A 22,792-nucleotide genomic window follows, 5' to 3' on the forward strand; every position below is an offset into this window, starting at 1 on the left:
TCGCACTCGCTTACGTCATTGTCATGAGACATTCTCACAAAAAAATCACAGTTTTAGTAACGCAGTAACGCAGCGTTCCTACGGGAAAGTAACGGTAATCAAATTACAGTTTTTGCGATAGTAATCCCTTACTTTACTCGTTACTTAAAAAAGTAATCAGATTACAGTAACGCGTTACCGCCCACCTCTGATGCTTGATATGTTGGGCATTCAGAGACTTGGTTGTAACGAATGGTTATTTGAGTAACTGTTGCCTTCCTATCATCTGAAAACAGTCAGGACATTCTAATCTGACCTTTGACATCAGCAAGACATTTTCTCGCATCTGGATATTTTCTCTTTTTCAGACTGTTTCACTGTAAACCCTACAAAGGATTGTGATCTGTCGCAGTAGATCAGCATTTTTCAGCCCGCCCCGCACTCAAAGTCACTTAAATCAAATTTCTTCCCCATTCTGACGCCGAGGTTAAGCTTCAGCAGATAATTGCACTATCGAGCATTTTAACAGTCTTAGTAAGAAGCTGGGCAGCCATGTTTCACCAAAACAGCTTGAGTTCACCTTGAACCGGTGGACACACACACACCAACTCACATAAGATGTGTTCTCCTCTTGTGTTTTGTTAACAAACTGAACAAGAAGTTGCTGAGCTGAGACCTGGTGCTATCAAAGGCACACAAGTCACATGATTTTCAATCATTCGGTGGTCGATGTGTCCTGTGAATGGAGTCACTGTCCTCCTGGTTGAGACCGCTTCCACCTGCATACATTTACCATGGGATAAGGTGACCACCTAGTGACTCTTCCCTATCATCTTTATTTAATAATCATGTGAGCTGCCGTCACGCACTGTTTACGGTGCTGCTTCCCGCCACTTTAATGACACATCATAAATAAGTTGTACAAAATACAGTCTTTATTTGACACATAAAGACATTTGAATTTGCTGCTTTTAGCACCAAATTTAAATAGTAAAAATGTGTAATTTGATGAAAATATAACATTTGCAATCAGTCTTTACTCTGAACACAGACACTGAACAGGTTGTTGATGATTTCCCACAATATTTTACCCAAATCATGCGCCTGGCTGATGGTTTTTTAATTTTAATTTTATTTTTTATTTAAAAAAAAGGAAGAATACAGCCACCACTGTTTTTGTCTGTGGTAGGTAAAACTGGAATGTTCAATGTAAAACATTTAAATTTGTACATTTGCTTACCCCCCCCCCCAAAAAAACAAACAACAACAACAAAAACCCAAAAACAAACAAACAGGCAAAATACAATCAAAACAAAGACAACCTGCCCTCCAGCGCCTCTTGCAGGTGTCACCTACAAAACTGTACAAAACGACATATCCATCACACTTTTGACCTTCCCCTTACAAATGTGATTGAATTCATTGGAAAATAAGTGACAATATCAGAGAAATATAAATATTAATCATTGAAAGCGCACAGTGAGTTTGTGCAGTGACGCTGATGTTTTGTCAAGCTTTTTGCAATCATTTTATCCATGTTATTTCTACAGAACATACATTTTGAAACCGCGGTTATTTGTATATAACATATACAGCGATGCTGAAATACTCCCAACAGTGAGCATCTGATGAACTGCAAGTGTTTCCACAGTGATGAAATGGCACAATGTGTTAGTTAGACCAGCCAAAAGTGAAGGGATGAATAAGTCCACAAAGCTGAGTTTCCAAATCCTGCTCAGACGTAAGCGTTTCTCCCGTAAGTACTGGCGGCCAGGCTTCTGGTTGGTGCTGGTCCAGAATACACAGTTCCCCTTGCATGAGGTAGAGGGCTGCAGAGAAAGAAAACGTCAGGATCAGATGGTGGAAATACAAATCACCCCAAGCATGCTTGCTGCACATCATATACTCAGAGTCTCAGCAAGGAAATTAAAAGTGTTAGAATAGTGTTAGAATAAGTTATCCTTATAGTGGCAGTGCACCTATCAGAAGTGAATATAAACAGGCTATGGTCAGTGTAAAGTGAGTAAAATTCTTGTGAATAATCTAGTTACTACTTTTTTTGACCACTGGGGGGAGCCAATTTTCCAATCAGGGACATGAGCACTTGCCACTAGGCAGCCATCTTGGTAACGTGTTTGCATGGTTTCTTTTTAAAGCACAGTTTAGATCTACTTTAATTCTAATGCTTACCTGGATAGAAATCTAAATCACTAATCTGATTTAAAAAGTTTACAATTTTACCGACTTTCTAATAAAATAAGGTTTTAATAAAGATGTGTGTGGGGTTTTTTCTCCAAGTTTTTGTTTCTGTTTCTGCCAAAGATTTCAATTCTTTTTCAAATCATTGATTGCTACGTCTCCGTTATTCACTTTGAGCAGTCTGAGACCTGCTCAGGAGCTTCCATCTCCAAACAGAGATCTCTCCACAGACAAATTTAAAATCTTTTCTATGCCGTGTTTTATGATGTCCCTGTAATGAAGGTTGGTCAAAAAATTTTCATACAATTTTTATTTGTTCTTTTGCCTATGTTTACCATTGAGACAGGTAATTACCAAATAAACTATAAACCTACGTACTATAAGCCCCTTAAACCTGCCACTTAGCACAGTCGAGACAAAGACACCTGGATGGGTGGGAACTATCGACACTTTGAGATAAGCTCATGTTGCCACAGTGAGTCGCTAGAGGGCCACGGGATCCGTCTCCCTTTGTATCACATTAATAGCAGAACATTCGGCACATTCGTGTTTTCTTTAATTAAACCAGAACATGTTTCATGGCCAGGCCAGATTGCACCTGTAGACTCTGAGAATTTCCTCCAGCTCTGTACATCAAAAAGAGATCAAACTCACTATTTTTCCTCTGTGCCCAATTTGCATGAGCAGGTGAGAACGGCTCCTCCAGCGATGGCGAGCACAGCAGAGCACCAGCCGATGTAAAGCCCTTCTCCTATCTCATACCTGTGACACACAGCAAAATTATAGGCTGCCAGCACTGCACTTTGGGCCTGTTTATCTCACACCACTAACAGCAACTTACTTTGTGCCAGGGTAGTAGGGGTCAAAGAAATTCTGAGTGATATTGAAAGCATACCAGGACACTGCAACCATAGTGCACAAACCTTTTGATAGAAAAAAACAGACAACAACAACAGGGAGTCTTTAGTGAGCAATAAAACAGTGACGGGTCAGAGTTGAACTCTGATCCAAAGTATTGAAGTAAACAAGAACAAAAATAGGTAGGACTGATCTAAAAGGGCGGTAGGGCATTATCACGATTCATCAGCATGCTGGGGAGGTTTCTTTATCTTCTTTAAGGGGTAGTGTAATAGGAGGTCAATATTGTTATCTGAATAGCCAGGAAGAACAGACTGTATTTTCTATGTTTTTGTTACCTTGAAGCATAAAAAGTACTCCAGCAGTGCCTGCGATCCTCCCTTTGAGAACATAGTTTTCTCCTCCCGCTTTGGAGCACTGTATCCCGATCAGTGAGCCTAGCAGTCCAAATGTGCCAAACACTATCGAGGCAATCATCAAGGCACGAGACGCTTGGATGTAACCTGGAAACAGTGCATAGATACACAAAACCACTAATTCTAGCAGATTTTTCAAAGATGGATTGATGATTTAATGTGTAATGTGTACCCACACACAACAAAAGATAGGACATCTAAGCTCTTCAAGTTATCCTTTTAATACATTTCTTATGACAGAAACCCTCCTCCAGACAAAGCAACATAAACATTTGATGGAATCCAACTTTCCCAAACCTCATGATATTATTAAGAAGTCAAATTTTTTGTCAGCATACCATTCAAAGCGAGCAGGGAAGGGAAGTCCCTGCAGTTACTGACCCCGGTTGAATCTGTCGCGCAGGACATCCACAGGTTTTCATAGATTGTAGAGGTGGTGATGACATTTCCGTCAACAGTGGAGGTCCTCCAGTAACGGTTTGGAAGCGCAATCCCCACCATTATCCATCCGATGAACCCCAAAATCAAACCTACCACTTCCACGATTGGATCCATGACTTCTCCTCGGCCCAACTGTCAGTGACGAGAGACCGAAGTTTTTGAATTTAATAAAAGTTATTTTTTTATGACGATAAAAACATCGGATTTGGGTGAATGTGTGTGTGTGATGTGTGTCCGCTCCGCCACTGAGAGATGTGTCCAGTTCAACAGATAAGTATAATCAGTTATATGACTCACTTGCAGTCTCTCCTCCCCCTACACTCTCTCTCTCTCTTACACGCACACACATGTACTCTATCCTCTTTTTTTTTTGTTGCATTTTACACCCCTGAAACTGAACAGGTGTTTATCGGTTCACTTTCAGGGTCCAATGGTCATCTGCTACTCTTAATGACGCCGTGACTCTGTATGCATTTCTGGTTATGTTTATGAAAAATACTCAAACACATAAAATTCTCCCATTCTCTCATAATAAATGATCACACTATTTGTCATTTAATAACTTTTAAAGGATATCATTGCTTAAAAAAAAACAACTATTTTTTTTGTAATCACTATTCACTATAACACTTCAAAACTCATATCGAAACATATACAAATATATTTCTCTATATTATGCTCCACCGCATAGTTTCTATTGTTTCGGTTTGCATATCTCAAGGCCAGAAGACTCAAGTTAACAATTTCTTTGTCACACCCTGTGCTTGGGAAACATCAATATTTAACAGGTTCAATTTAATGTCACAAACACCAACCAGAGACCAAGGTCTAACGCTGCCCAGTTCATCCCGTAGTTTCTCACTTTGTTTCATGCCATTAATAATCCTCCTGATAGCTTTTAGGTCAGCGTTGACAAATCCAGGGCTCTCTGAGTTTACCTCACTGATAATTTAAAGATAAATCTTAACCTGCATTTCACACCAAGCCGTCAAGTCGGTAGAGGTGAGGAGATTTATAAACCAGCGAATGTGTTTGTTTAAAGGTCAGCCTCCAAAAATAGTTCACCAACAATAAGCCAGAACAAGTTGCTGGTGACCCGAGTGTTTGTAAGGGAAAGTTCGACTTGTGGAAATGAAAAAGACACAAAGGTTGTTAATTGTAACAAAAATTCAAATGTTTAGCATTTATTTTACCCAATGACAAAGAACCTAATAACTAAAAACTCACAAAATGCTTAAATAAACCGATTAAATATAATGAGCACATTTTCAGTGATATAATCAAAGAGGGTTATGCTCTTATGTTTCATCAGATAGGTTATTAAACTGCTCAAATGGCATGTAAATACTGAAGGTAAGTAACATAGTTTGGCAACATTACTGAGTGAACTGGGAGACCATGAAACATTTTGTGCTGATAAAAAAAACTACAAATGTTCAAAGGCTCCTTTTGAAAACGACTTCTTATTATCATTACTGTTTCAAATTTATTGCGGTTTGTTAGTCACCACAACTGTAACTGTAATTCATGTTCTTTGCAAATGTGAACAAGCTGAAGAACATGGTTAACATGGCTGCCTGATAAATATTAGCATACTAGCATCGTCATTGTGGTCATTGTGCGCACTTAGCTAAAAGTGCTACTAGCAAAAGTCAACACTTTAACTTAACATTTTTCTGTTTTCATGAATCAAATTTCCATCAGACCTGAAATATTTCAGCCCACTTTTCCAGCTTGTTCCTAAGGTAACAACAAGTGTTGCTCAACTGCCATAAAATGTATATATATATATTTTTTTTTAATGGAACCATTAAGCAGGAATTTGATTACTGGTTTTAGCAACAGTACTTCCAAATGTAAGGTCGTCATAATGATGCATTACTTTGGAACAACTTAGCTCCAACAGTCTTATGAAGAAACTGTCACTGTTTTTTTTTAATACCATTTACACTTTAATGATTTACCCATCACACACTTTCCAGAGTCTCCAGCTATTTGTGAAAAATGTTCTGGGTTGTTTTTGGTGATGAGGCTGCTGCTATCAGGTCTCAAATCACTCTTCCTGCTCATGATCAAAATTCCTTTGCTGGTTTCGATCACTTTGAGCCGGTTTCTCTGTCCACACTGGCTTAAGTAGTCACCTATCTGAAGCCCTCTATGTGTTACCTAGACATTACTCTCACCCGTCCTTTCAAAGAGATCTTTAGCTCTCTTGGGCCTAGTGCATTTTAAATACCTGTCTTCTGACTGGGACTGTTCTAGCTGATTTTGTACATGCCATAGTGCAGCCATTTCTCAAAAAACAAAAATTACAAATCTCTATCAAATAGTTCGTTCAAATTTTAGACCAATCTCTAAACTCCCTTTTTGGTCTACGGTGGTGGAGATATTGTCCTTCAACTCCAGACTTTTCTGGAAAGAAATGGCGTCACTGAAACATTTCAGTCAAGTTTCAAAATAACATCACAGCACAGAAATTGTACTTTTTAAACATTTTTGATGATCTTTTATTAATTGCAGACTCAGGTGATCCTGCCTTTTTAGTGCTTTTAGACCTGAGTGTTTGATAGAGTGGATCATGGTGTCATAGTCTTTATGGAGAGCACTAAAGGAACTCCTCTTGAATTGTTTTTACATCATGTTCAGTGGCTTATATATATATATATATATATATATATATATATATATATATATATATATATATATATATATATATATATATATATTGTAAAAGGCCTTGCTGGACTGTATTGCAGCCAAAAAACCATGATCAGTGATAGACCTTTCCAGCGTGAATGAACAAAAAAACAGAGGTGGTACTATTTGAACCTCCTGACACACATTGCTCTTTTAAGGGGGAACTTTTTCATTTGGAAAATTGCAAAACACCGTTTGCAAAAAAGAAAAACTAAACAGAACAGGAGTGACATTTTTGTCTGGCAGTTTTATATTTAATAACTAAATTCTGTTGTTAAATTGCCTCTTCCAGCTGAGGGCCCTTGCAAAGATTACAAATATTCCCTCATCTGCTGACTTAATTAAGTAATTCATGCTTTAATTTAATCCAGGCTTCAATATTGGAGTCGCCTTTATTTTGGAATCATGCAGGCTTTGCAGGCGGCAGCTCGACTCCTGACAGCCACATATAAGCGAGACCATATTTCTTCTTTATACTGGCTTCCAGTATGCTTTACAGTTCATTTGAAGATTTTATTGTTTGTTTTTTAAAGCCACTAAATGGATTAGCACCCTATAACCTTTCTGAACTTTTATCTTGGCGTAGTCATCAGATGCTTGTGTTTGTTCATACAAGCAGACTGAAGCTGAGGCTGGACCTAAGCTTTACCAATCTACCTCTTCAAATTAGGACCTCACCAGCACTCGACATCTTTAAAACCAGCTCGAAAACACGTCTTTACTCCCTAGCGTTTAAATATAAACAAGCTTTTGACACTTCACTTTTGTTTTGTTTATTTTTCATCTTATTTTTTTCTGTATTTGATGTCAACCCTTATTTTTTATAAATATGCCGATAACCCCCCCCCCCCCCCACCCCACCCCACCCCCGCCCAATTGACTGTTGAGAAGAGGAGGATATTGTCAAAATGCTTCTCCATCACAGTGATAGGAGTGCATGATTAGCCAGAACACTCAGAGTAATTTAATGCTCCAACAAACTTTCCAGGAAACAAAAACATTCTTGGGAAAGGGGCACCCAGATATTTGTGCTGATGTTTTTAATGATTACCTGATGGCATCTTTTAACTAGTTCATTTTTTAAAGCATTACATTTTACATTTTCAGCACGTTTTACACATATTTCTTTCCCTGTGATTTAATTAATGTCTCAGATTTAGTTATGTACAAAAGAAAATTTGGCACATTATTAATGGTCCATATAAAAAAGATATTGTACCTAGAATAAATATATGGTTATATTAAAACAGTGTAGTAATACAAATACATTGCACTTCAGGATATCCATAGTTAGTATTATTTATCTTACCTTTATTTAACTGATCCAATCTCTTTCACAATGATGGCCATGTGAACTCAAAATATATAAAAAGCACCCTTTTAGATACTTGAAGGTTTACACCCCATCTGACTATTAAGAATATCATGTACAATAGGATAAATACTGTTAGTACATGCATACTACATACACCAATGTAAGTGTTTCAAACTAAATATCTGCCATTATTATTTCTTTTTACTGCTCTAACCAACATTTTATCAAGAAAGACAGAAATCCAAACCACAGTTACGTCTAAACACATTAGCCACGTTCTGCGACATTCACCTACAACTGAGAAATCAGTCCAGCCCTAAGTGCCTCAGTTTATGAGTGAGGTGTTTGCAAAGCTTTTTTGTTAAACCCAATTTCTTGGCCCACTTGGCTACATATAATTTTGTGCTATTGCATTGAAACTTTCACCCAGGCTCTGCCTTTTAAAAGAAACTTTATATGACATTTATAAACTAATTCCTGGAACGAAGTTTATAAGTTTTTCCTGTGCTTTCCAAGAACAGGTCATTAAAGGCTGGCGAGATGAGCATGTGATGAGTGGACACAACTAGAGAGATGAGATCGAGCAGGTAAGTGCTTAGTAAGTTTTTTGTGTCCACTTGTTTATTTAAAACGTCAGTATGTCTGTAAATAATCATTGAATCTAATTGTTAAAAGATTCACAATTATTTGTGTGTGTGTGTGTGTGTGTGTGTGTGTGTGTGTGTGTGTCTGGAGGGGGGTGGACTTTAAATAAAAAAACTAAACAAAAAGGTGACCTCACATCTCCTACACCAATCAGGATTTAGTAACATTTGTATCAAAATAAAACAATAGTTGTTGGACTGTTGCTCACGTTGCCAGGCCACAGTCAAATATTTTTGATCACGCCCATAAAGCCATAATGAAACCAATCAGTTGCTTTAAATGGTTTAACGTATTATACAACCTTTAAGTGTCATATCGAAACATGCGTATCAATGCTAACAGGAAATTGCTAAAACTGCAATATTCACAGCTTTTTACCAGCGCAAAATACCCACAGGGAATGGCAGGTATAAGTCTGTCACATAGGTCCAGACAGTGTGGATTTATTGGTATGATTTTTTTGTAGTAAAGATAAGGCACAAAGAATAAATTTGGATTTGGTGCCAGCATAATATCTTTAAAACCTGAACTCATCTTGCTGAGGAATCTCTCAAGTACAGACTGTACCCATCTGTGAAAGTGTCAGCAAAACCTGTGAAATGTCATGACCGCATCTTATGCTATTGCAGTGCTGCTCCATGGACAGAAAACACGTGCCAAAGTATTCAGTTTCACCGCTGTGTTAGTTTTCTGCCACAATAGGTGTCTTCAGCACCACTTTTGCCATTATGACACACAGAGATACGCACAAACAGACTTACAAGCTGAAATTTCCACACAGAAATCTTGATTTTATTACTAGAGTCTAGTGCCAATTAGCAAATGTTGGTATGCTTGGGTAAACATTAACATTGTCCTGATGAGCAACAGGTCGAAACTTCAAAGACCAACAAATAATTTTCCACTTTCCACTCACTTTCCAGAAAGTTACAGATTTGGCATCTTTCATTTTAAATCATTTGTATCCGAGTATAATGAAAAATGATCAAAAGCTGCATTGCAGATGGTGCAAAATCCACAAGGCTTATAAGGAAATGAAGGTTGGGTAACACAGATGGGAGATGTGTGTTAACATGTGTATGTGTGCATTCATGCACATGTGTTTCTTTGTGTGCATGTGTGCATATATATATTTATATATATATGTGTGTGTGTGTGCATTCATGCACATGTGTTTGTGTACATGTGTGCATGTGTGTGTGTGTGTGTGTGTGTGTGCATGTGCATTAAGATATTTGACCAACAGCACGGTGGCACGGTGGTTAGCACTGTTGCCGCACAGCAAGAAGTTCCTGAGTTCAATTCCAACATCAGGCCGGGATCTTTCTGTGTGGAGTTTGCATGTTCTCCCCGTGTCTGCATGGGTTCCCTCCAGGTACTCCGGCTTCCTCCCACCGTCCAAAGACATGCAACTTGTGTGAATACATTAATTTGATAATCCAAATTGTCACTAGGTGTGAATGTGCGAATGGTTGTCTGCCCCTGTGTGTTGGCCCTGCGACAGACTGGCAACCTGTCCAGGGTGTACCCCGCCTCTCGCCCCATGACAGCTGGGATAGGCTCCAGTGCCCCCCCCCCCCCCCCCCCCCCCCCGAAAAGGATAAGTGGAAGCGAATGGATGGATGGATGGATAGCCTTTTTCTGTATTATTATATAATGTCTTCTTCTCCTTCTTATAATACTATTAATACATACATTTTAACACTGTAGCCATAATTTCTGTTTGCAATTAAGTGATGCTATGAGTTATAATAAACTCGTGAACTTGGTCTGAATGCATTGGTGTTGTCTCAAGAGCTGTGCAGCATGGCTGTGTCACCAGATTTCAGGTGTGTACTGCTGACTACTGTACAAACAGAGGCCATCTCTGTTGTCTGTCTTTTTTTTTATGCCATTTCAAAGTTTACCAATAAGCCTCTCCCTTTCTTTATTAGTACTTTTTATGGAACTGCACATTTATTTATTTATTCATTTATTTTGTTCTTGTTTTGTTGTAGGTTTGGATACCCCCCCCCCCCCAAATAGAAGAAATAATCCTTTAAAAACTATATTTTGTATTTACACATTATGTAATTGGGACAGATACACTAAAAATAAGAAATCTTTCTACTACTACTACTCAGAAAACACCTTTTCATGGTACTATATATACATCATGATGATGGGGAGAATATAGTTAACCACGTGACCCCCTTTCTATCCTGTTTGTTTAAGCTCGTCCTCTTTTCTGTGTTGTTTGTCCATTTCCTGTGCTATTGCTGTTTTCATTTTAGAAAAAAGTTTAAAAAACAGTAGAAGAAACTTGTCTTGTGATTGTGCAGCACCCACATGGTGTCATTTATGTTAATGCCAGATTAAAAAGAAACGGCAACAACACATCATCAGTTAAAGAAATTAAAAATGCAATGCAAAGGACAAGTGTTAAGAGTTTTTCCATAATTCCGACACTCTTCACAATCTTCGAACTCGACCTTCATTTTGACGTCTGCTTCGCTCCTGTAAAGTGTTGTGAGCGCTCTGTGATCGGTTGCGACACAAACAGCCTTTGTTCCCGCAGAGCCTGGCCTCCGTTTCACGACATAGCCCCACATAAAAAGACAGACTCACTTTCACATTATGATGAATATGAGATGTGAACAGCACAATAAAAGAGAGACAAAAAGTAAAATGTACCGCTTTTCCTTGTGTCTGCCCGCAATCAGCTGCTGTTTAACTGGATACAACTGGATACACAACAATCTTAATTTACAGTTACATCTGCACAGCGGGGGGTAAGTGAGCCTCTACACTGTGCTCCTCCGCGGTGATTACACATTAGTATCTGTGTTAAACCCGCTGGGTACTTGACGGACGTTGGCCCTCAGACGCACTGAAGCTGAGCTGAATTACACCAGCTCTGATGAATCATTGATGTTTAAGTGTGTTTAAACTGCGCGTGGGAAGAGGCTGGAGACAGCTCGGGGGTCAGTTAGACATTATGTCTATTTTCTGCTCCTCTGTTTGGATATTTGTTTCTTCAGATATGGTTTTATCTAATTGTTTACCTAAATGATCATCTATTTTACACCAGAGAAAATGATTGTTTTCTCAGGCCGATCCGAGTTTCGGTCCTTTCACCCGGGTTAATAAGTAACATCCCACCGCGCTGATAACGCGGCACATAAACCATAGCCTCCACAAACCTCCCCGTTGTAAAAAGATGTTGGCTGTTTGAATCTCTCCGAGGGTCAAGATATGAGCATGATCGAGAGTGAGCGAACTCGTGCGTGGGTTAAACTCTCGGAGATGACAATCACAATACAAGCTGTCACATTGTGTGCACCAAATCCCTCATTGTAAATCTAACAGTTAATAAATGACATTGATAAGAATGGGGTTTCATATCGGACTTTGATTTATCGATTGATCTTTATGGATATGGTAGGAAAAATGTTACAGTGTTACAGAATCCTGGCTCCTGTTTCCTTGTAGAAACTCTTACACCGTGTGTTTTAAAGCCATTCAGTTCTTCTTCATCCCAAACCATGTCTAGATTATAAGCTGTCTTGTGTTGGAGTGATGCTGGACCTAAATAAAACAGTATCTGCATCAGTTACAAGGACCCACTTTTTATGAAATCAGTGAAACAATGACAGGAGCGTGGGTGGGGCCTTGAAGAAAGGGAGGTGCTCTTCATTATAGGAAATTTTCCCAGTTGTACTTACAGGCGTATAACTCCAGAATTTTGTACTATTTGCTCGATCCTTCATGAAAATTAAGTGAAAATAGCACTTTCTTCATTTTTGTGACTAATTAATCGATGTTTAAAAGCATTCTATCTTTTGTTTTAGCATCATGGTGCAGTGAACTATTTACTATTCAGAAATTGTGTGCTCAAATATGCAGGACTACATATTTTAATAAGCCAATACGCAGACATTATTGACGCACGGGTCCCACATTAAAGACCCCATTTTATTTTGATGGTGAGAAAATTCAACATTTCAGGCTTTCATCTTTAATAGTTTATCTTTTGAAATAAGCATTTTCAATTACTGCCTCTGATTTTAATGTGCAAGAAAAACGATATAAACATTGTATGTCATAAAAACAAAAACACGCCTTTAATTCGAATACATATATGATGCTAAATTGAACAGCAATTATTATGTAGCCTACTGTACATTCAAACTATGGACCATCACATGTTTTTTGCAAAGAGTAGAGCAGAAAATAAGAAAGGTGAATAAAAGTTTTCTTCATTTTTGTGACTAAAAATGTAATGTTAAAAAGTATTTTGCATGTCTAATTTTACAATATTGAGTAATTCAAGTGTTTATCATTTAAAAATTGTCACAAGTTGTCTTTTGCAACTTTGAAGGTTTTTTTTTTTTTTTTAAATTAATGTGTTCTTGAATATGGGACTTTGCAGGAGTGCCGGTCTTCTTTCATATTTTCGATATATTATCGGTTGATTGATTCGGTAATTTAAAATAAAATTAGCTGGAAAAGTATTTAATATGTGAAGCTAAAATTTCACAGCAATGTTTATTTTCATTTTAATGCAAATCAGAGTTTGGTTGATTTAAGACTGTGTTGTGACTTAAATGCTGTAGCTGAAAATCTCTTGCCGTGTTAAACAAAAGAGCACTTGGAAATGGAATTTTTTTGACACCTATGCAACACCGGTCCCATAAATCTATAAAATAGAATGACATCTTGCTCTCATCTCAATGAAGCCCTGACAGTTTTGATGGAACACAAACAGGTCCTTTATATAACACCGTGAGCAGCTTGGGTGCAGAAGAACACCGAGCTTTACATAGATTCTGTCTGCCAAAGTGCGCAAAGGTGAAGCAGGAAGGAAAATCTGACACGGAGCCTGTTGTGGACTTCAGGTGTTAATACTGAGGGACGTGTGAACATAAACATGCCTTGTGGTAATAAGGATTTCGGGAGCTAAATGCGTTCAAGTTCATTTGGTGTGTGAGGAAGCTTGCGTGCGCGCGCTCCCGCTCTTTAACAAACCAGTCAGGTGGACCGGGAATCGTCAGGGGAGCGAGCCGGTGACTCGACGGGACCTACAGCTTTGACACCGCGCTCACAGCTGCTGTGTTCACCGTGTTTGTTGATCTGCTGTGTGTTATGCGTGGCAGTGATGGGAACACCACTGCGCAACGGCTCTACTTTCATATAGCATATGTCAGATTATCGGTTCATTATCAAATAGCAAACAATTAAAAAGATTATACATACATATTTTAGTATCATTAAACAGGTTCAAAAGTAAATATGAAAATAGCTTCAAAAGTATATAACATGTTTTTAAAGTTACGTTTAATTTTATAAAAGGATTTTAAACAATTTTGAGTCTGTTGTAGATTCATTTATTTGATTCAATTATTATTATTTTCTTTTTTAAAGCACAGCAGTGCAGTCACTGCTTGAGGTTCTTGGTCTAAATGCCATTTAGATCCTTTCTGCGTGGATTTCTCTGCGAGGGCAATCCAGCTTCTTCCCACAGACATAGGTGTTAGATAACTGGTGATTGTGTGCTGTTCGTGGATGTCAGGTGAATAAAAGGCTTCAACGTACAATTAAAATGTGACTTGTGAATACATATTCCAAACAACATAGGCTAATTATGCTATGTAAAATTCAGATTTTGACTTTTAATTTCATTTCATTACAATGTATTTATCCATATAAATACATTGCTCAATGTTTTAATATCTTCTTATTATAATGAGGACTCCATGTAATCAAATGCTTATTTGTGCTACTTGTGCTGCAAAAGAATTTAAAGTATAGCTTTTACTCCACTGTAGTGTGTGTGTGTTACTCTGAGATATCAAAAGCATACAACACAAATCTCTCATTTGAAAATTATTTTATTAATAGAGATGGAAAACAACCCATTAATATTAATGTTAGGAAATGCTTTTTACACAACATAAAAGTTTAATTTCCATTATAAGAGCTGCATCCCTTTAAGAAACTGCGTGTCCAGAGTAAATGCAAACATCTGCTCACTGCCTCCTCAGCAGCGGCCGAGACGTCACCATCAAACAAACGATTCTCTTCCCTCATTACAGGATTACAGGCTTCACTTTCCGCTTCATCAGTAACACTTTCTGTAACGCTTCAAAAATCAATGCAACGAACAACAACTGAAGCAAAATCATGCATCTGGACAAATTTTCTTTTTACAAGCTGTAAATATTTGGGCTGAAGTGCACAGTATAAAAATTATATAAGGGTTAAACGACACGTCTCCTATTCTAGTTTGTTTAAACGACAAATGAGGAAGTGACAGGTTATTAGTGTGTCAACAAATGTATGTACGACGATTTCCACCCCTGTTACACCTGGCAATATTCAAATCTTTTAAATAATGCAGTTTAATTTCACCCTCAAATCAGAATTCTACGTTTTTCAAGCTTTTAGTACAAAAGCTTTATTTTTATGCAGGCTGGTCAGTGTGTGAGTCCAGCAAAACGTCCATGTTCCCACTCGCACCCAAGTTAGGATTTGGCAGCTCCTTTTGACACGGCCAAGCCAATGAGGCCTGCTAAACCGGCCACGCCAAGGCCGATTCCCCCGACGATCGCCATGCCGACAAGGCCATCTAGATATCAAGAGGTAAAAGGTCAGGATGTAGTTTTCAAAACACAAGCACTTTTATTATGAAACCATTTAGTGCCTCTTTCTTACCTTTCTTTAAAGCCTTGTCAATGAGCTTCTCCATCTCCAGAGCCTGCTTGTTCCCCGGCTCGTTCTTTAGGAGAATGCGGATATACTTGAGAGCTTTCTCATATTCCTGGAGGGAGAAGAGAAAGTCTAGTTTACGGAAGTCCTTCCAAAAGCAGCTCTCATCACTCGACAGCCACCCCCGTAACACCTCCAAGCGGCTATCTAAATTAAGGGGAGATAGAGCCATGGCAGTAATTGCTGTGGTCAGTGGGACTTTGCTCCATAATAAAGGGTCTAAAAACGTTTTTTTTCTCCTCCTGCTATCCACATCCAGGTTACACAACGCTCCTCGTTTGAATGTGCCGGCATGATCGACGTCATCCCTCCAGAGCACTCGGAAAAATGCTGATTCATGTAACGGATACGGCAAACCAAGGATACCAATAAGTGTGCTTATCTGCGTCTTTTTATGTCTTCCAAAACAGAGTTCAAACGGTCACGAAGCTCTCACTGCATGCCTGTGATTGGTTCGTTTGTTTACCGCTTCAGCTACTGATTGGCTTGTTGGGAATGCGGGCAGCGTAACTGCCAGCTTCAGTGGCAAAACTTTTCCACAGATTCATTAAATGGCATGTCTCTCCGGCATCATTAAAAAGGACATTTTTATTCACGCAGGAAAGCATGAAAGAAACCCATCATGTGTTGAAGATCGTCAGGTAAAAGGCGTTCATGTACGCTCATTGTGCAAAAGGTAACACAGAAGAGACCGAGGTCATTGTGACCTGCAGACTTTGAAGGTCTGATTTGTTATCTTCCAAGTACGGTGAGTGGGAGGTCAGAGAGGAGCACATTATGGTACCAAAATACAAGTGAGGACATTTCTTTTACAGAGAACTGGGTGTGTTAAGGAAACATTTTCCTAGTAGTGTATGTAACCATGGCTCAGAGGTACTTTAGGATTAGACCAATTAGAAAAACCCTGTGTAAATGCGAACCAATGAGTAAGATGACATGCTTTTAGGGAGGAGCAGGAAGTAAGAGGTAAAGGCAGAGAGAGAAATATTTTGCTCCATCTGTCAGATTTGACCTTTGCCCTCTCTCTTATCTGAAGCTCAAAAGGAGCGTGATACAAAAGCAGAGATTTCTGCAGGTCTGTTTCTTCATTTAGTCTCCCAATAAACCTGAACTGAGAAGAAGAAACAAGTGCCACTCACTTTGAGTCTGTAGTTGGCCACTGCAAGGTAGAACAAAAAGTCCCGGGAGTCATCCTTTGATGCTTTCTGAACCAGTTCTATGAGAAAAACAAACAAACAAACACACTGATTCAAACCAGGAAAGCTGAAAACACACGGAAGCCACAAAGTCACAAGTTACAAGAATAATCACTGTGCAGGTAATGGAGCTGGCTGTGCTGAGCTTTTCCAGTGACGCAGCGCCAGTGCCTAATCCAAAACCAGTTACACCCATTTATACAGAAAGAAAACGACCACAGAATTGCTGGTTCCAAAGTTGGAGACGCTGACCTCAGCGACCGCAGGAGGAGCTGCTGCAATGACTCACTGATGACACTCATCATTATCATTATTATTATTTTTTTATAAGAAAAGAGGAAAAAAAAACAACAACAACCCAAAAAAAAAAAGGGAAAAAAAGAAAGAGAAAAATCAAACAAAAAGACAGCAGGAAACCACAGCAACAACCAACATGAGCATCAGTAACAGTAAATAATACATATTGAAGGTTACTGAGCAGCATACAGTGCTAATAATGCATAATATGTTAAGAAGCAACAGCCGAGAGTGAGCCAGTATACACCCGAGCACCGACAACCATCAGTGCACCAGCAGGTGAGGGCACTAGCCACTGGCAGGGAGTATGGTGGGGGAGATGTTCTGAGAGAGGTGGAGTCTAAGACCTGACACAAACATGCATTCCCACCCTCAAAGACACATGAAAATACTCACACACTCACCCAACATGGAGACACACAGACCTGTACGCACACACACTCACACTCATCCAGTTCTGGGCACCAGGACCCCCGCAGGGGCAATCCAGCAGCAACTTAGACTCTGATGGTCATCGCAGGTTAGATTGTACAATTCTTTTATTTGTATTGCTTGTTGTTTCAACACCTGATCGTTAACAGCTGAAACAACACTTAAATCAATGCTCATTATTTACAAAAAAAAGAAAAAAACCTCCACAAAGATTCTTGATTAAAGGTTATTCCCATTTGAAGATTGGAATATTTTTGCTGTGTTGAATGACAAATCCCTGAGTTTTAATAATGTTGAAAATTGACTGTTTTATGTATAAGATTTTACATGGACATGGACACCTCCTTTATTTATTAGTGCAAGCACAGACTGTGAGTTTAGCAGTAGGGCCACCACTAGAGGGGACTGTGAAGTAATTTATAGGTTCACTAAATTTGGACAAACTGTGCTGTCACTACTCAAAATACTAACCAATTAAAGGACGAGTCTATCAGTGGTAATAAAGGAGCGCTCAACTTATCACACATTTAAGGCTCATCTTAAACAATGGCTGAAACTAAACCAGCTCTGTTCCCACTTTTAACTTATCAAGTCTTTGTTTACTGTAAAGTTTTGAAGTGACCTGCCTGGGATCACAGTTTACATCTTACACTTTTTGTATACTGATGTCCATTAACAATGTAGTTAAATAACTACGGAAAAACAAAAACAACGACAAAAACCAAACAAAAGATTTAACTATTCGTTTGAAACAGTCCATAGCGTACCAACTTTATTCATAAAGCACTTTATAAACAGTCGTAGAAGACACCAAGTGCTGTACATAAAAATGAAATTAAAATGAAGTGAAGACAGTACCAATAAAAACTGCAATAAAATAAAAACAAAAACAAGCAAGTATAAAACAATAAAAACAAGCAAGATGTATGTCTCATACTGGGTAGAAAGTCAGAGAATATAAATGTGCTTTAACATGGGTTTTTGAAATGGACACGTAGCTGACTGTCTAATCTGAAAAGGCAATTTATCCACATAGGAACAACAAGTCAGATGACCAGAGAGCTCGGAGAGGAGGGTGGGAATAAAGACAGGCCTAGACCATTTAAGGATTTAAAAACAAATACAAAAACTTGGGCTCTAGAGTGCATAGGCAACCAGAATAGGTGTAATGTGCCCACAGCACAGCACAGCAGCATTCTGCACCAATATCGAGTCGACAGGGAAGAATGGGTAACTCTAACATTAAGGGCATTACAATAATCAAGCTGAGACATAATAAAAGTAGCTATTACAGTCTCCAGATGAAAGGACGGGTGTGCCCTTCGCCAGTTTTCTTAAATGAAAGAAGCTGGACTTAAATACTGCAGCAATATACATGCTCATGTTGAACTGTGGGCTGGTTTTCAAAAAAGTCCAAACTGAATAAGTACAGCACCAGCACTAGGTCAACGGAAAAGAGTCATCAGTAAACCTATACCAAGTCTACAATCCAAGGACATTTCTATAATTTTAGTTACTACAGTTACTTTATAACTAATGTTAGGTATGATATTTTGTTCGTTTTTTTTTTTGTAGCAATGCCAAAGATATAAACATAATTGTAATGTTTATATTTCTGTCTGTAAACTCTCTCGATGCACCTACAAATCTTTAAGAACACAACTTCAACACTTGCAACAATCCTGTTAGCCAACAGAAAAGTAATAACATTATAAGTACATAAGGTGCAGTGGGTGGACTTACCCTCCAAAAGTACAATCCCCTTCTTGATATCCTGTGAGTATTTACTCCTGATCAAACACCAAGCATACTCAAACTTTGTTTCTTTGGAGACAGCACCCTTCGCCAGCTCGCTGTTATATTTCTTCTCAAATTTCTGGAATTATAAAAATAGGCAAAAATGATTGGTTTCATAGTCAAAGGAGCTTGCAAAGAAACGCGTCTGGACTTCTTTAAGTTGCTTGAAGACGTTTCACCTCTCATCCGAGAAGCTTCTTCAGTTCTAACGTCAAATGGTGGAGAGTCCCAGATTTAAACCTAAAATTTATACCTGGTTTCATATTTTATTATTATTTATTCATTTACAGAAAAAGTCACTTCGATTGTGTTTATGTTAGCAGATGCCCTGACCCCTGCTCAGTATTGTTTGTTGTGTATCCACGAGGAACAATTACAATGTTCAGCTATTGAGCAGGTTAGTTCACAAAGTAAAGTCTAACATCACTGCCAAACTACATTAGCCATAAACTGTTTTATTAGTCGAAACTACGATAACACAGTGTCCGGATGTTCACTCATAAACATGATGATTAGCACGAGCTAGCTACGTGACGCGACTAAGTGCGTGTCGACATGTCACATTTCTCCCGAGTACCAACGTTTATCGACTGACAGACGCCGTGGGGCGACAAGAAAAGTCGCTCATATGCTAAATGTGTGTTTTAATCCCAAGGAAGAAGTTTAATAACGTGAAAACTTACTAGAAGGTCTTCAGGAGCCACCACATCACTCAGTACAGCCTCCATGTTTCCGGAAACTAATTTAAGACACGCCCAGCGTGGTCACATGACAGACACATAAACGTCATCGTGAGATTTCTCTGGTAACGCCTCCCTTGCGTAACAAAAAACCCCCACAAAAAACTAAACATCAGACGTTTAAACAATAAGCTTTATTGTTTATGGGTAGCTTGGCGTCACATTTACATTTATTTATCGTAAAATAACTTCAAAGATGATAGAAGTCTACAGGCTATTTTATTTATTATTTATTTAATTATTTAATTTTGCTATGTCACTGTAAGATCAGCCAAAGAAGGATCTCGCTGAGGTTTCATCAGTTCTTAGCTAGATGTGATGGGGAAAAGGCTAAAGGCAACAGTTCACTGAGGCTGGTTTCTTTGTAAGAGCCGTCTGGCTTGGTCAAGTATACAGTCCAGTCTGATCCAAACTGTAAAACACAGAGAGAGAGCAAAAAAGATATAAAAATATCAGCAAGCAAGGCTTAAAATAGGTCATTTCCAAAATTATAATTTATTCCTAACATAAAGTATTTCAAAGCCCATGCAAGACTCAACTGGAATAAAATATCATTGGACTGGATTAAATGGCGAGTCTAACAATAATGGGTCATCTTTAACAAAATAAAGTTCATGGATTATATTTCTAAAAGCTACATGTATGTAAAGCACGAGGTTTAGAGTGGTTTGTGTTTTTAATTTTGATTAAAATGGTCTATTGGATTACAGAAAACATCCCTTCTGATGCTGTAAACATCAGCAGGAAGATCGCAAGTCAGCAACAACAAAGTATAACCCAACATTGAGAATCACAAGTGGTGGGAAAGGGGCGAGACATGCTCAGTGATGTATCATGGTGAATGCACCTTACTAACATCGGGCTGGAGCTACAGGGTGCCACCTTTATGAATGTTGTGTGTCCAGAGGTCTTTTATACCTTGCAGTATAACTCTCCTGAACAAATCCAGGTGACACATGATATGATGTGGTATGATATGGGTGTCACTCGCACATATTCGTACATATTTGATCTTCATCAATTTTACTGCAGCACTTTCTTGTTGTTACTGTCTTTGATGTCTGTAAGTGTGACGCCTGCAGTTCCCCAAAGGTACAATTTTAATTTCTGAAAGGAAACATAATAAATCTTATCTAATCTTAAATGTTTATGACAAGATTTTAGGAGGAGAAAATATGCTTTTTTTTGCTGACACAAAGTGCCCTTCACTGTAGCAAAGCTATAACACTTTACTGTTCTATTTTAACAAGCCTGTAAAATGCAGCTTCTCCTGCCGGAAGACACACAGCTACTTCCCATTGTAGATGTGTTTTACAGGGAAGGATGAATATGGGTTCCTGGATTCCTGGGTTACTTTCCTAGATGGGAAAAAATGCCTTAGAGACACCTCCTCACCTCCATGAGGACCTGTCGGCACGCTCCGCATGGTCCAACAAAGCGGTCTTTGATGTCGCTGCATAGAGGAGAGGAGAGGATGAGCGCTCGGGAATATGTTGCAATGTGCTTTGTTGAGACTGAGTGTCTTACCATGTCACGGCGATGGCGCTGAACTGTGTGTGGCCCTCCACCACAGCTCTCTGGATGGCAGTCCGCTCGGCACACACCGTCAGTCCGTAAGATGCATTCTCCACATTGCAGCCTGGAATCCTAACAATACTTAGACCACGGGCTCTTTTACAGTGCTCTACTGGGAGGCATCGTAAAATCATATTTGATATCTCTGGCTTTTGAAAAGCAATCGTACTTTGTGAGGTGTACATTTGGGTCTGACTGTTTTACTGCCTTCTCTTGGTAAGTCAAAATCTGTGATTCGTAAATTGTTTTATAAATAAAGTCTGCTGAAACTATTAAAATATATAAAAAGAATTACGATAGGAAATCGCCTCTGTCAGTTTTATTTACTTTCTATAGAGATCACATTATTGTATTATAACTTCTGCATGCCGTTTTTACTACTGAACCAAGTTACAGACAATAGAATAGAATAGAATAGAATAGAATAGAATAGAATAGAATAGAATAGCAAGATCCTTTATTATCTCTCATTGGGGAAATTCACAGCCAAGTTCAGCTCAGTGCCAGATGAGATTAAAGCGGATTGGATAAAATAAAGTTTATAGGTTTATTCCACGAAATGAAAGTTTCACTGCAGCAGCACATGAGCACATCTGCAATATGAGGAGCTACAAAATCCTGCGCAACAAACAAAAGATAACATTTACTACAGTGTAATATACACAAACATGTATATTAATTGTGTGTCTGAGGTTATAGATAAACACAAATTCACATATTAGAAGAACAGTGACATAAAAGTGAAAATTGAATAATGTTATATAGTGAGTAGTATCGGTGGAAGAGTACCTACTTGGGTTCATTTACTGTCGTTAAGAACATAGACCATTGAGTGCACACTAGAAATAAAATTCAGTGCACTGACTTGCAATCGAATCAACCTAAGTAAACAAATCTAAATATCAAAACCTAAAATATATACATGTGAGCATATAAGAAAAATGCTTATATACATTAAGAATTAAGAAGAATTAAGAAGTAATTAAGAAAAGCACAGGATCTTAGAAATGAATAAATATTGTATATTTTTGTTGCTTAATTATAAAAACCAGTGCATTAGTACACGAGAAGCATACGAGTACTATAACTGCTGTTGCTGTTGTGCTGTGGTTTTATCACAACATTTAATCTGCAGATAGACTAATAAGCACATAAAAAGCACTATACTGGCCCCCGAAACGAAGCCACCGTTAATTGCACTTAAGGACAGTAGTCTGCTTGCTTAATTGCATTTTTATCCATTACTTAATATTACGGTATCTATGACACCCGCACTTGCAAAACACACTCCTCTCTGTTATTACCTGTGATTATGGCGCCATCTGTTGTCAACACGGCCGCACCGACAGGGAAGCGGCTGTATGGACAGTAAGCCTTGTCCCGAGCCTGCAGGCACTTTGAAACGAGCTCCTTCACTTGATCTGCGCATGACAGGCAACAAACCTGTGTGAGCTGTGA

The 22,792-nt window shown here is 38.6% G+C and overlaps 3 protein-coding genes across 3 annotated transcripts; all 3 read right to left on the minus strand.

Annotated features, from left to right (window-relative positions):
* Positions 1 to 258: 258 nt before the first annotated feature.
* Positions 259 to 4,022, minus strand: LOC146521989 (claudin-15-like). The gene is made up of 5 exons (XM_085137914.1): positions 3,791 to 4,022; positions 3,375 to 3,539; positions 3,020 to 3,101; positions 2,833 to 2,940; positions 259 to 1,808 (listed from the first exon to the last, which is right to left on the minus strand). The coding sequence occupies exons 1-5, from the start codon at positions 4,005 to 4,007 to the stop codon at positions 1,715 to 1,717; spliced, it is 666 nt and encodes a 221-aa protein (XP_084994040.1). The 5' UTR covers positions 4,008 to 4,022; the 3' UTR covers positions 259 to 1,714.
* Positions 4,023 to 14,402: 10,380 nt separating this feature from the next.
* On the minus strand, positions 14,403 to 19,816 carry fis1 (fission, mitochondrial 1). Its single transcript, XM_085154747.1, has 5 exons — positions 19,703 to 19,816; positions 18,966 to 19,098; positions 16,437 to 16,513; positions 15,244 to 15,349; positions 14,403 to 15,157 (listed from the first exon to the last, which is right to left on the minus strand). The coding sequence occupies exons 1-5, from the start codon at positions 19,745 to 19,747 to the stop codon at positions 15,054 to 15,056; spliced, it is 465 nt and encodes a 154-aa protein (XP_085010873.1). The 5' UTR covers positions 19,748 to 19,816; the 3' UTR covers positions 14,403 to 15,053.
* A 71-nt stretch (positions 19,817 to 19,887) lies between these two features.
* Positions 19,888 to 22,792, minus strand: LOC146521991 (cytidine deaminase; the record flags this gene model as incomplete). Its single annotated transcript, XM_085154115.1, has 4 exons — positions 19,888 to 20,171; positions 21,155 to 21,212; positions 21,287 to 21,398; positions 22,639 to 22,792. Coding segments are annotated over 4 exons (438 nt in total), but the record flags the coding sequence as incomplete, so codon positions are not given.

The sequence above is a fragment of the Neolamprologus multifasciatus genome, chromosome 3 (assembly GCF_963576455.1).
Source record: "Neolamprologus multifasciatus chromosome 3, fNeoMul1.2, whole genome shotgun sequence".
Classification (NCBI taxonomy): domain Eukaryota; kingdom Metazoa; phylum Chordata; class Actinopteri; order Cichliformes; family Cichlidae; genus Neolamprologus; species Neolamprologus multifasciatus.

Coding starts and splice junctions, on each gene's coding strand:
- fis1 (XM_085154747.1), bottom strand. CDS start 19,747: ATGGAGGCTGTACTGAGTGATGTGGTGGCTCCTGAAGACCTTCTA. Junction 19,099..19,702: donor TGGCTCCTGAAGACCTTCTA/GTAAGTTTTCAC, acceptor TTATAATTCCAG/AAATTTGAGAAGAAATATAA. Junction 16,514..18,965: donor GGGGATTGTACTTTTGGAGG/GTAAGTCCACCC, acceptor TTTTTCTCATAG/AACTGGTTCAGAAAGCATCA.
- LOC146521989 (XM_085137914.1), bottom strand. CDS start 4,007: ATGGATCCAATCGTGGAAGTGGTAGGTTTGATTTTGGGGTTCATCGGA. Junction 3,540..3,790: donor TTCCCTGCTCGCTTTGAATG/GTATGCTGACAA, acceptor CACTGTTTCCAG/GTTACATCCAAGCGTCTCGT. Junction 2,941..3,019: donor CCCTACTACCCTGGCACAAA/GTAAGTTGCTGT, acceptor TGTGTGTCACAG/GTATGAGATAGGAGAAGGGC.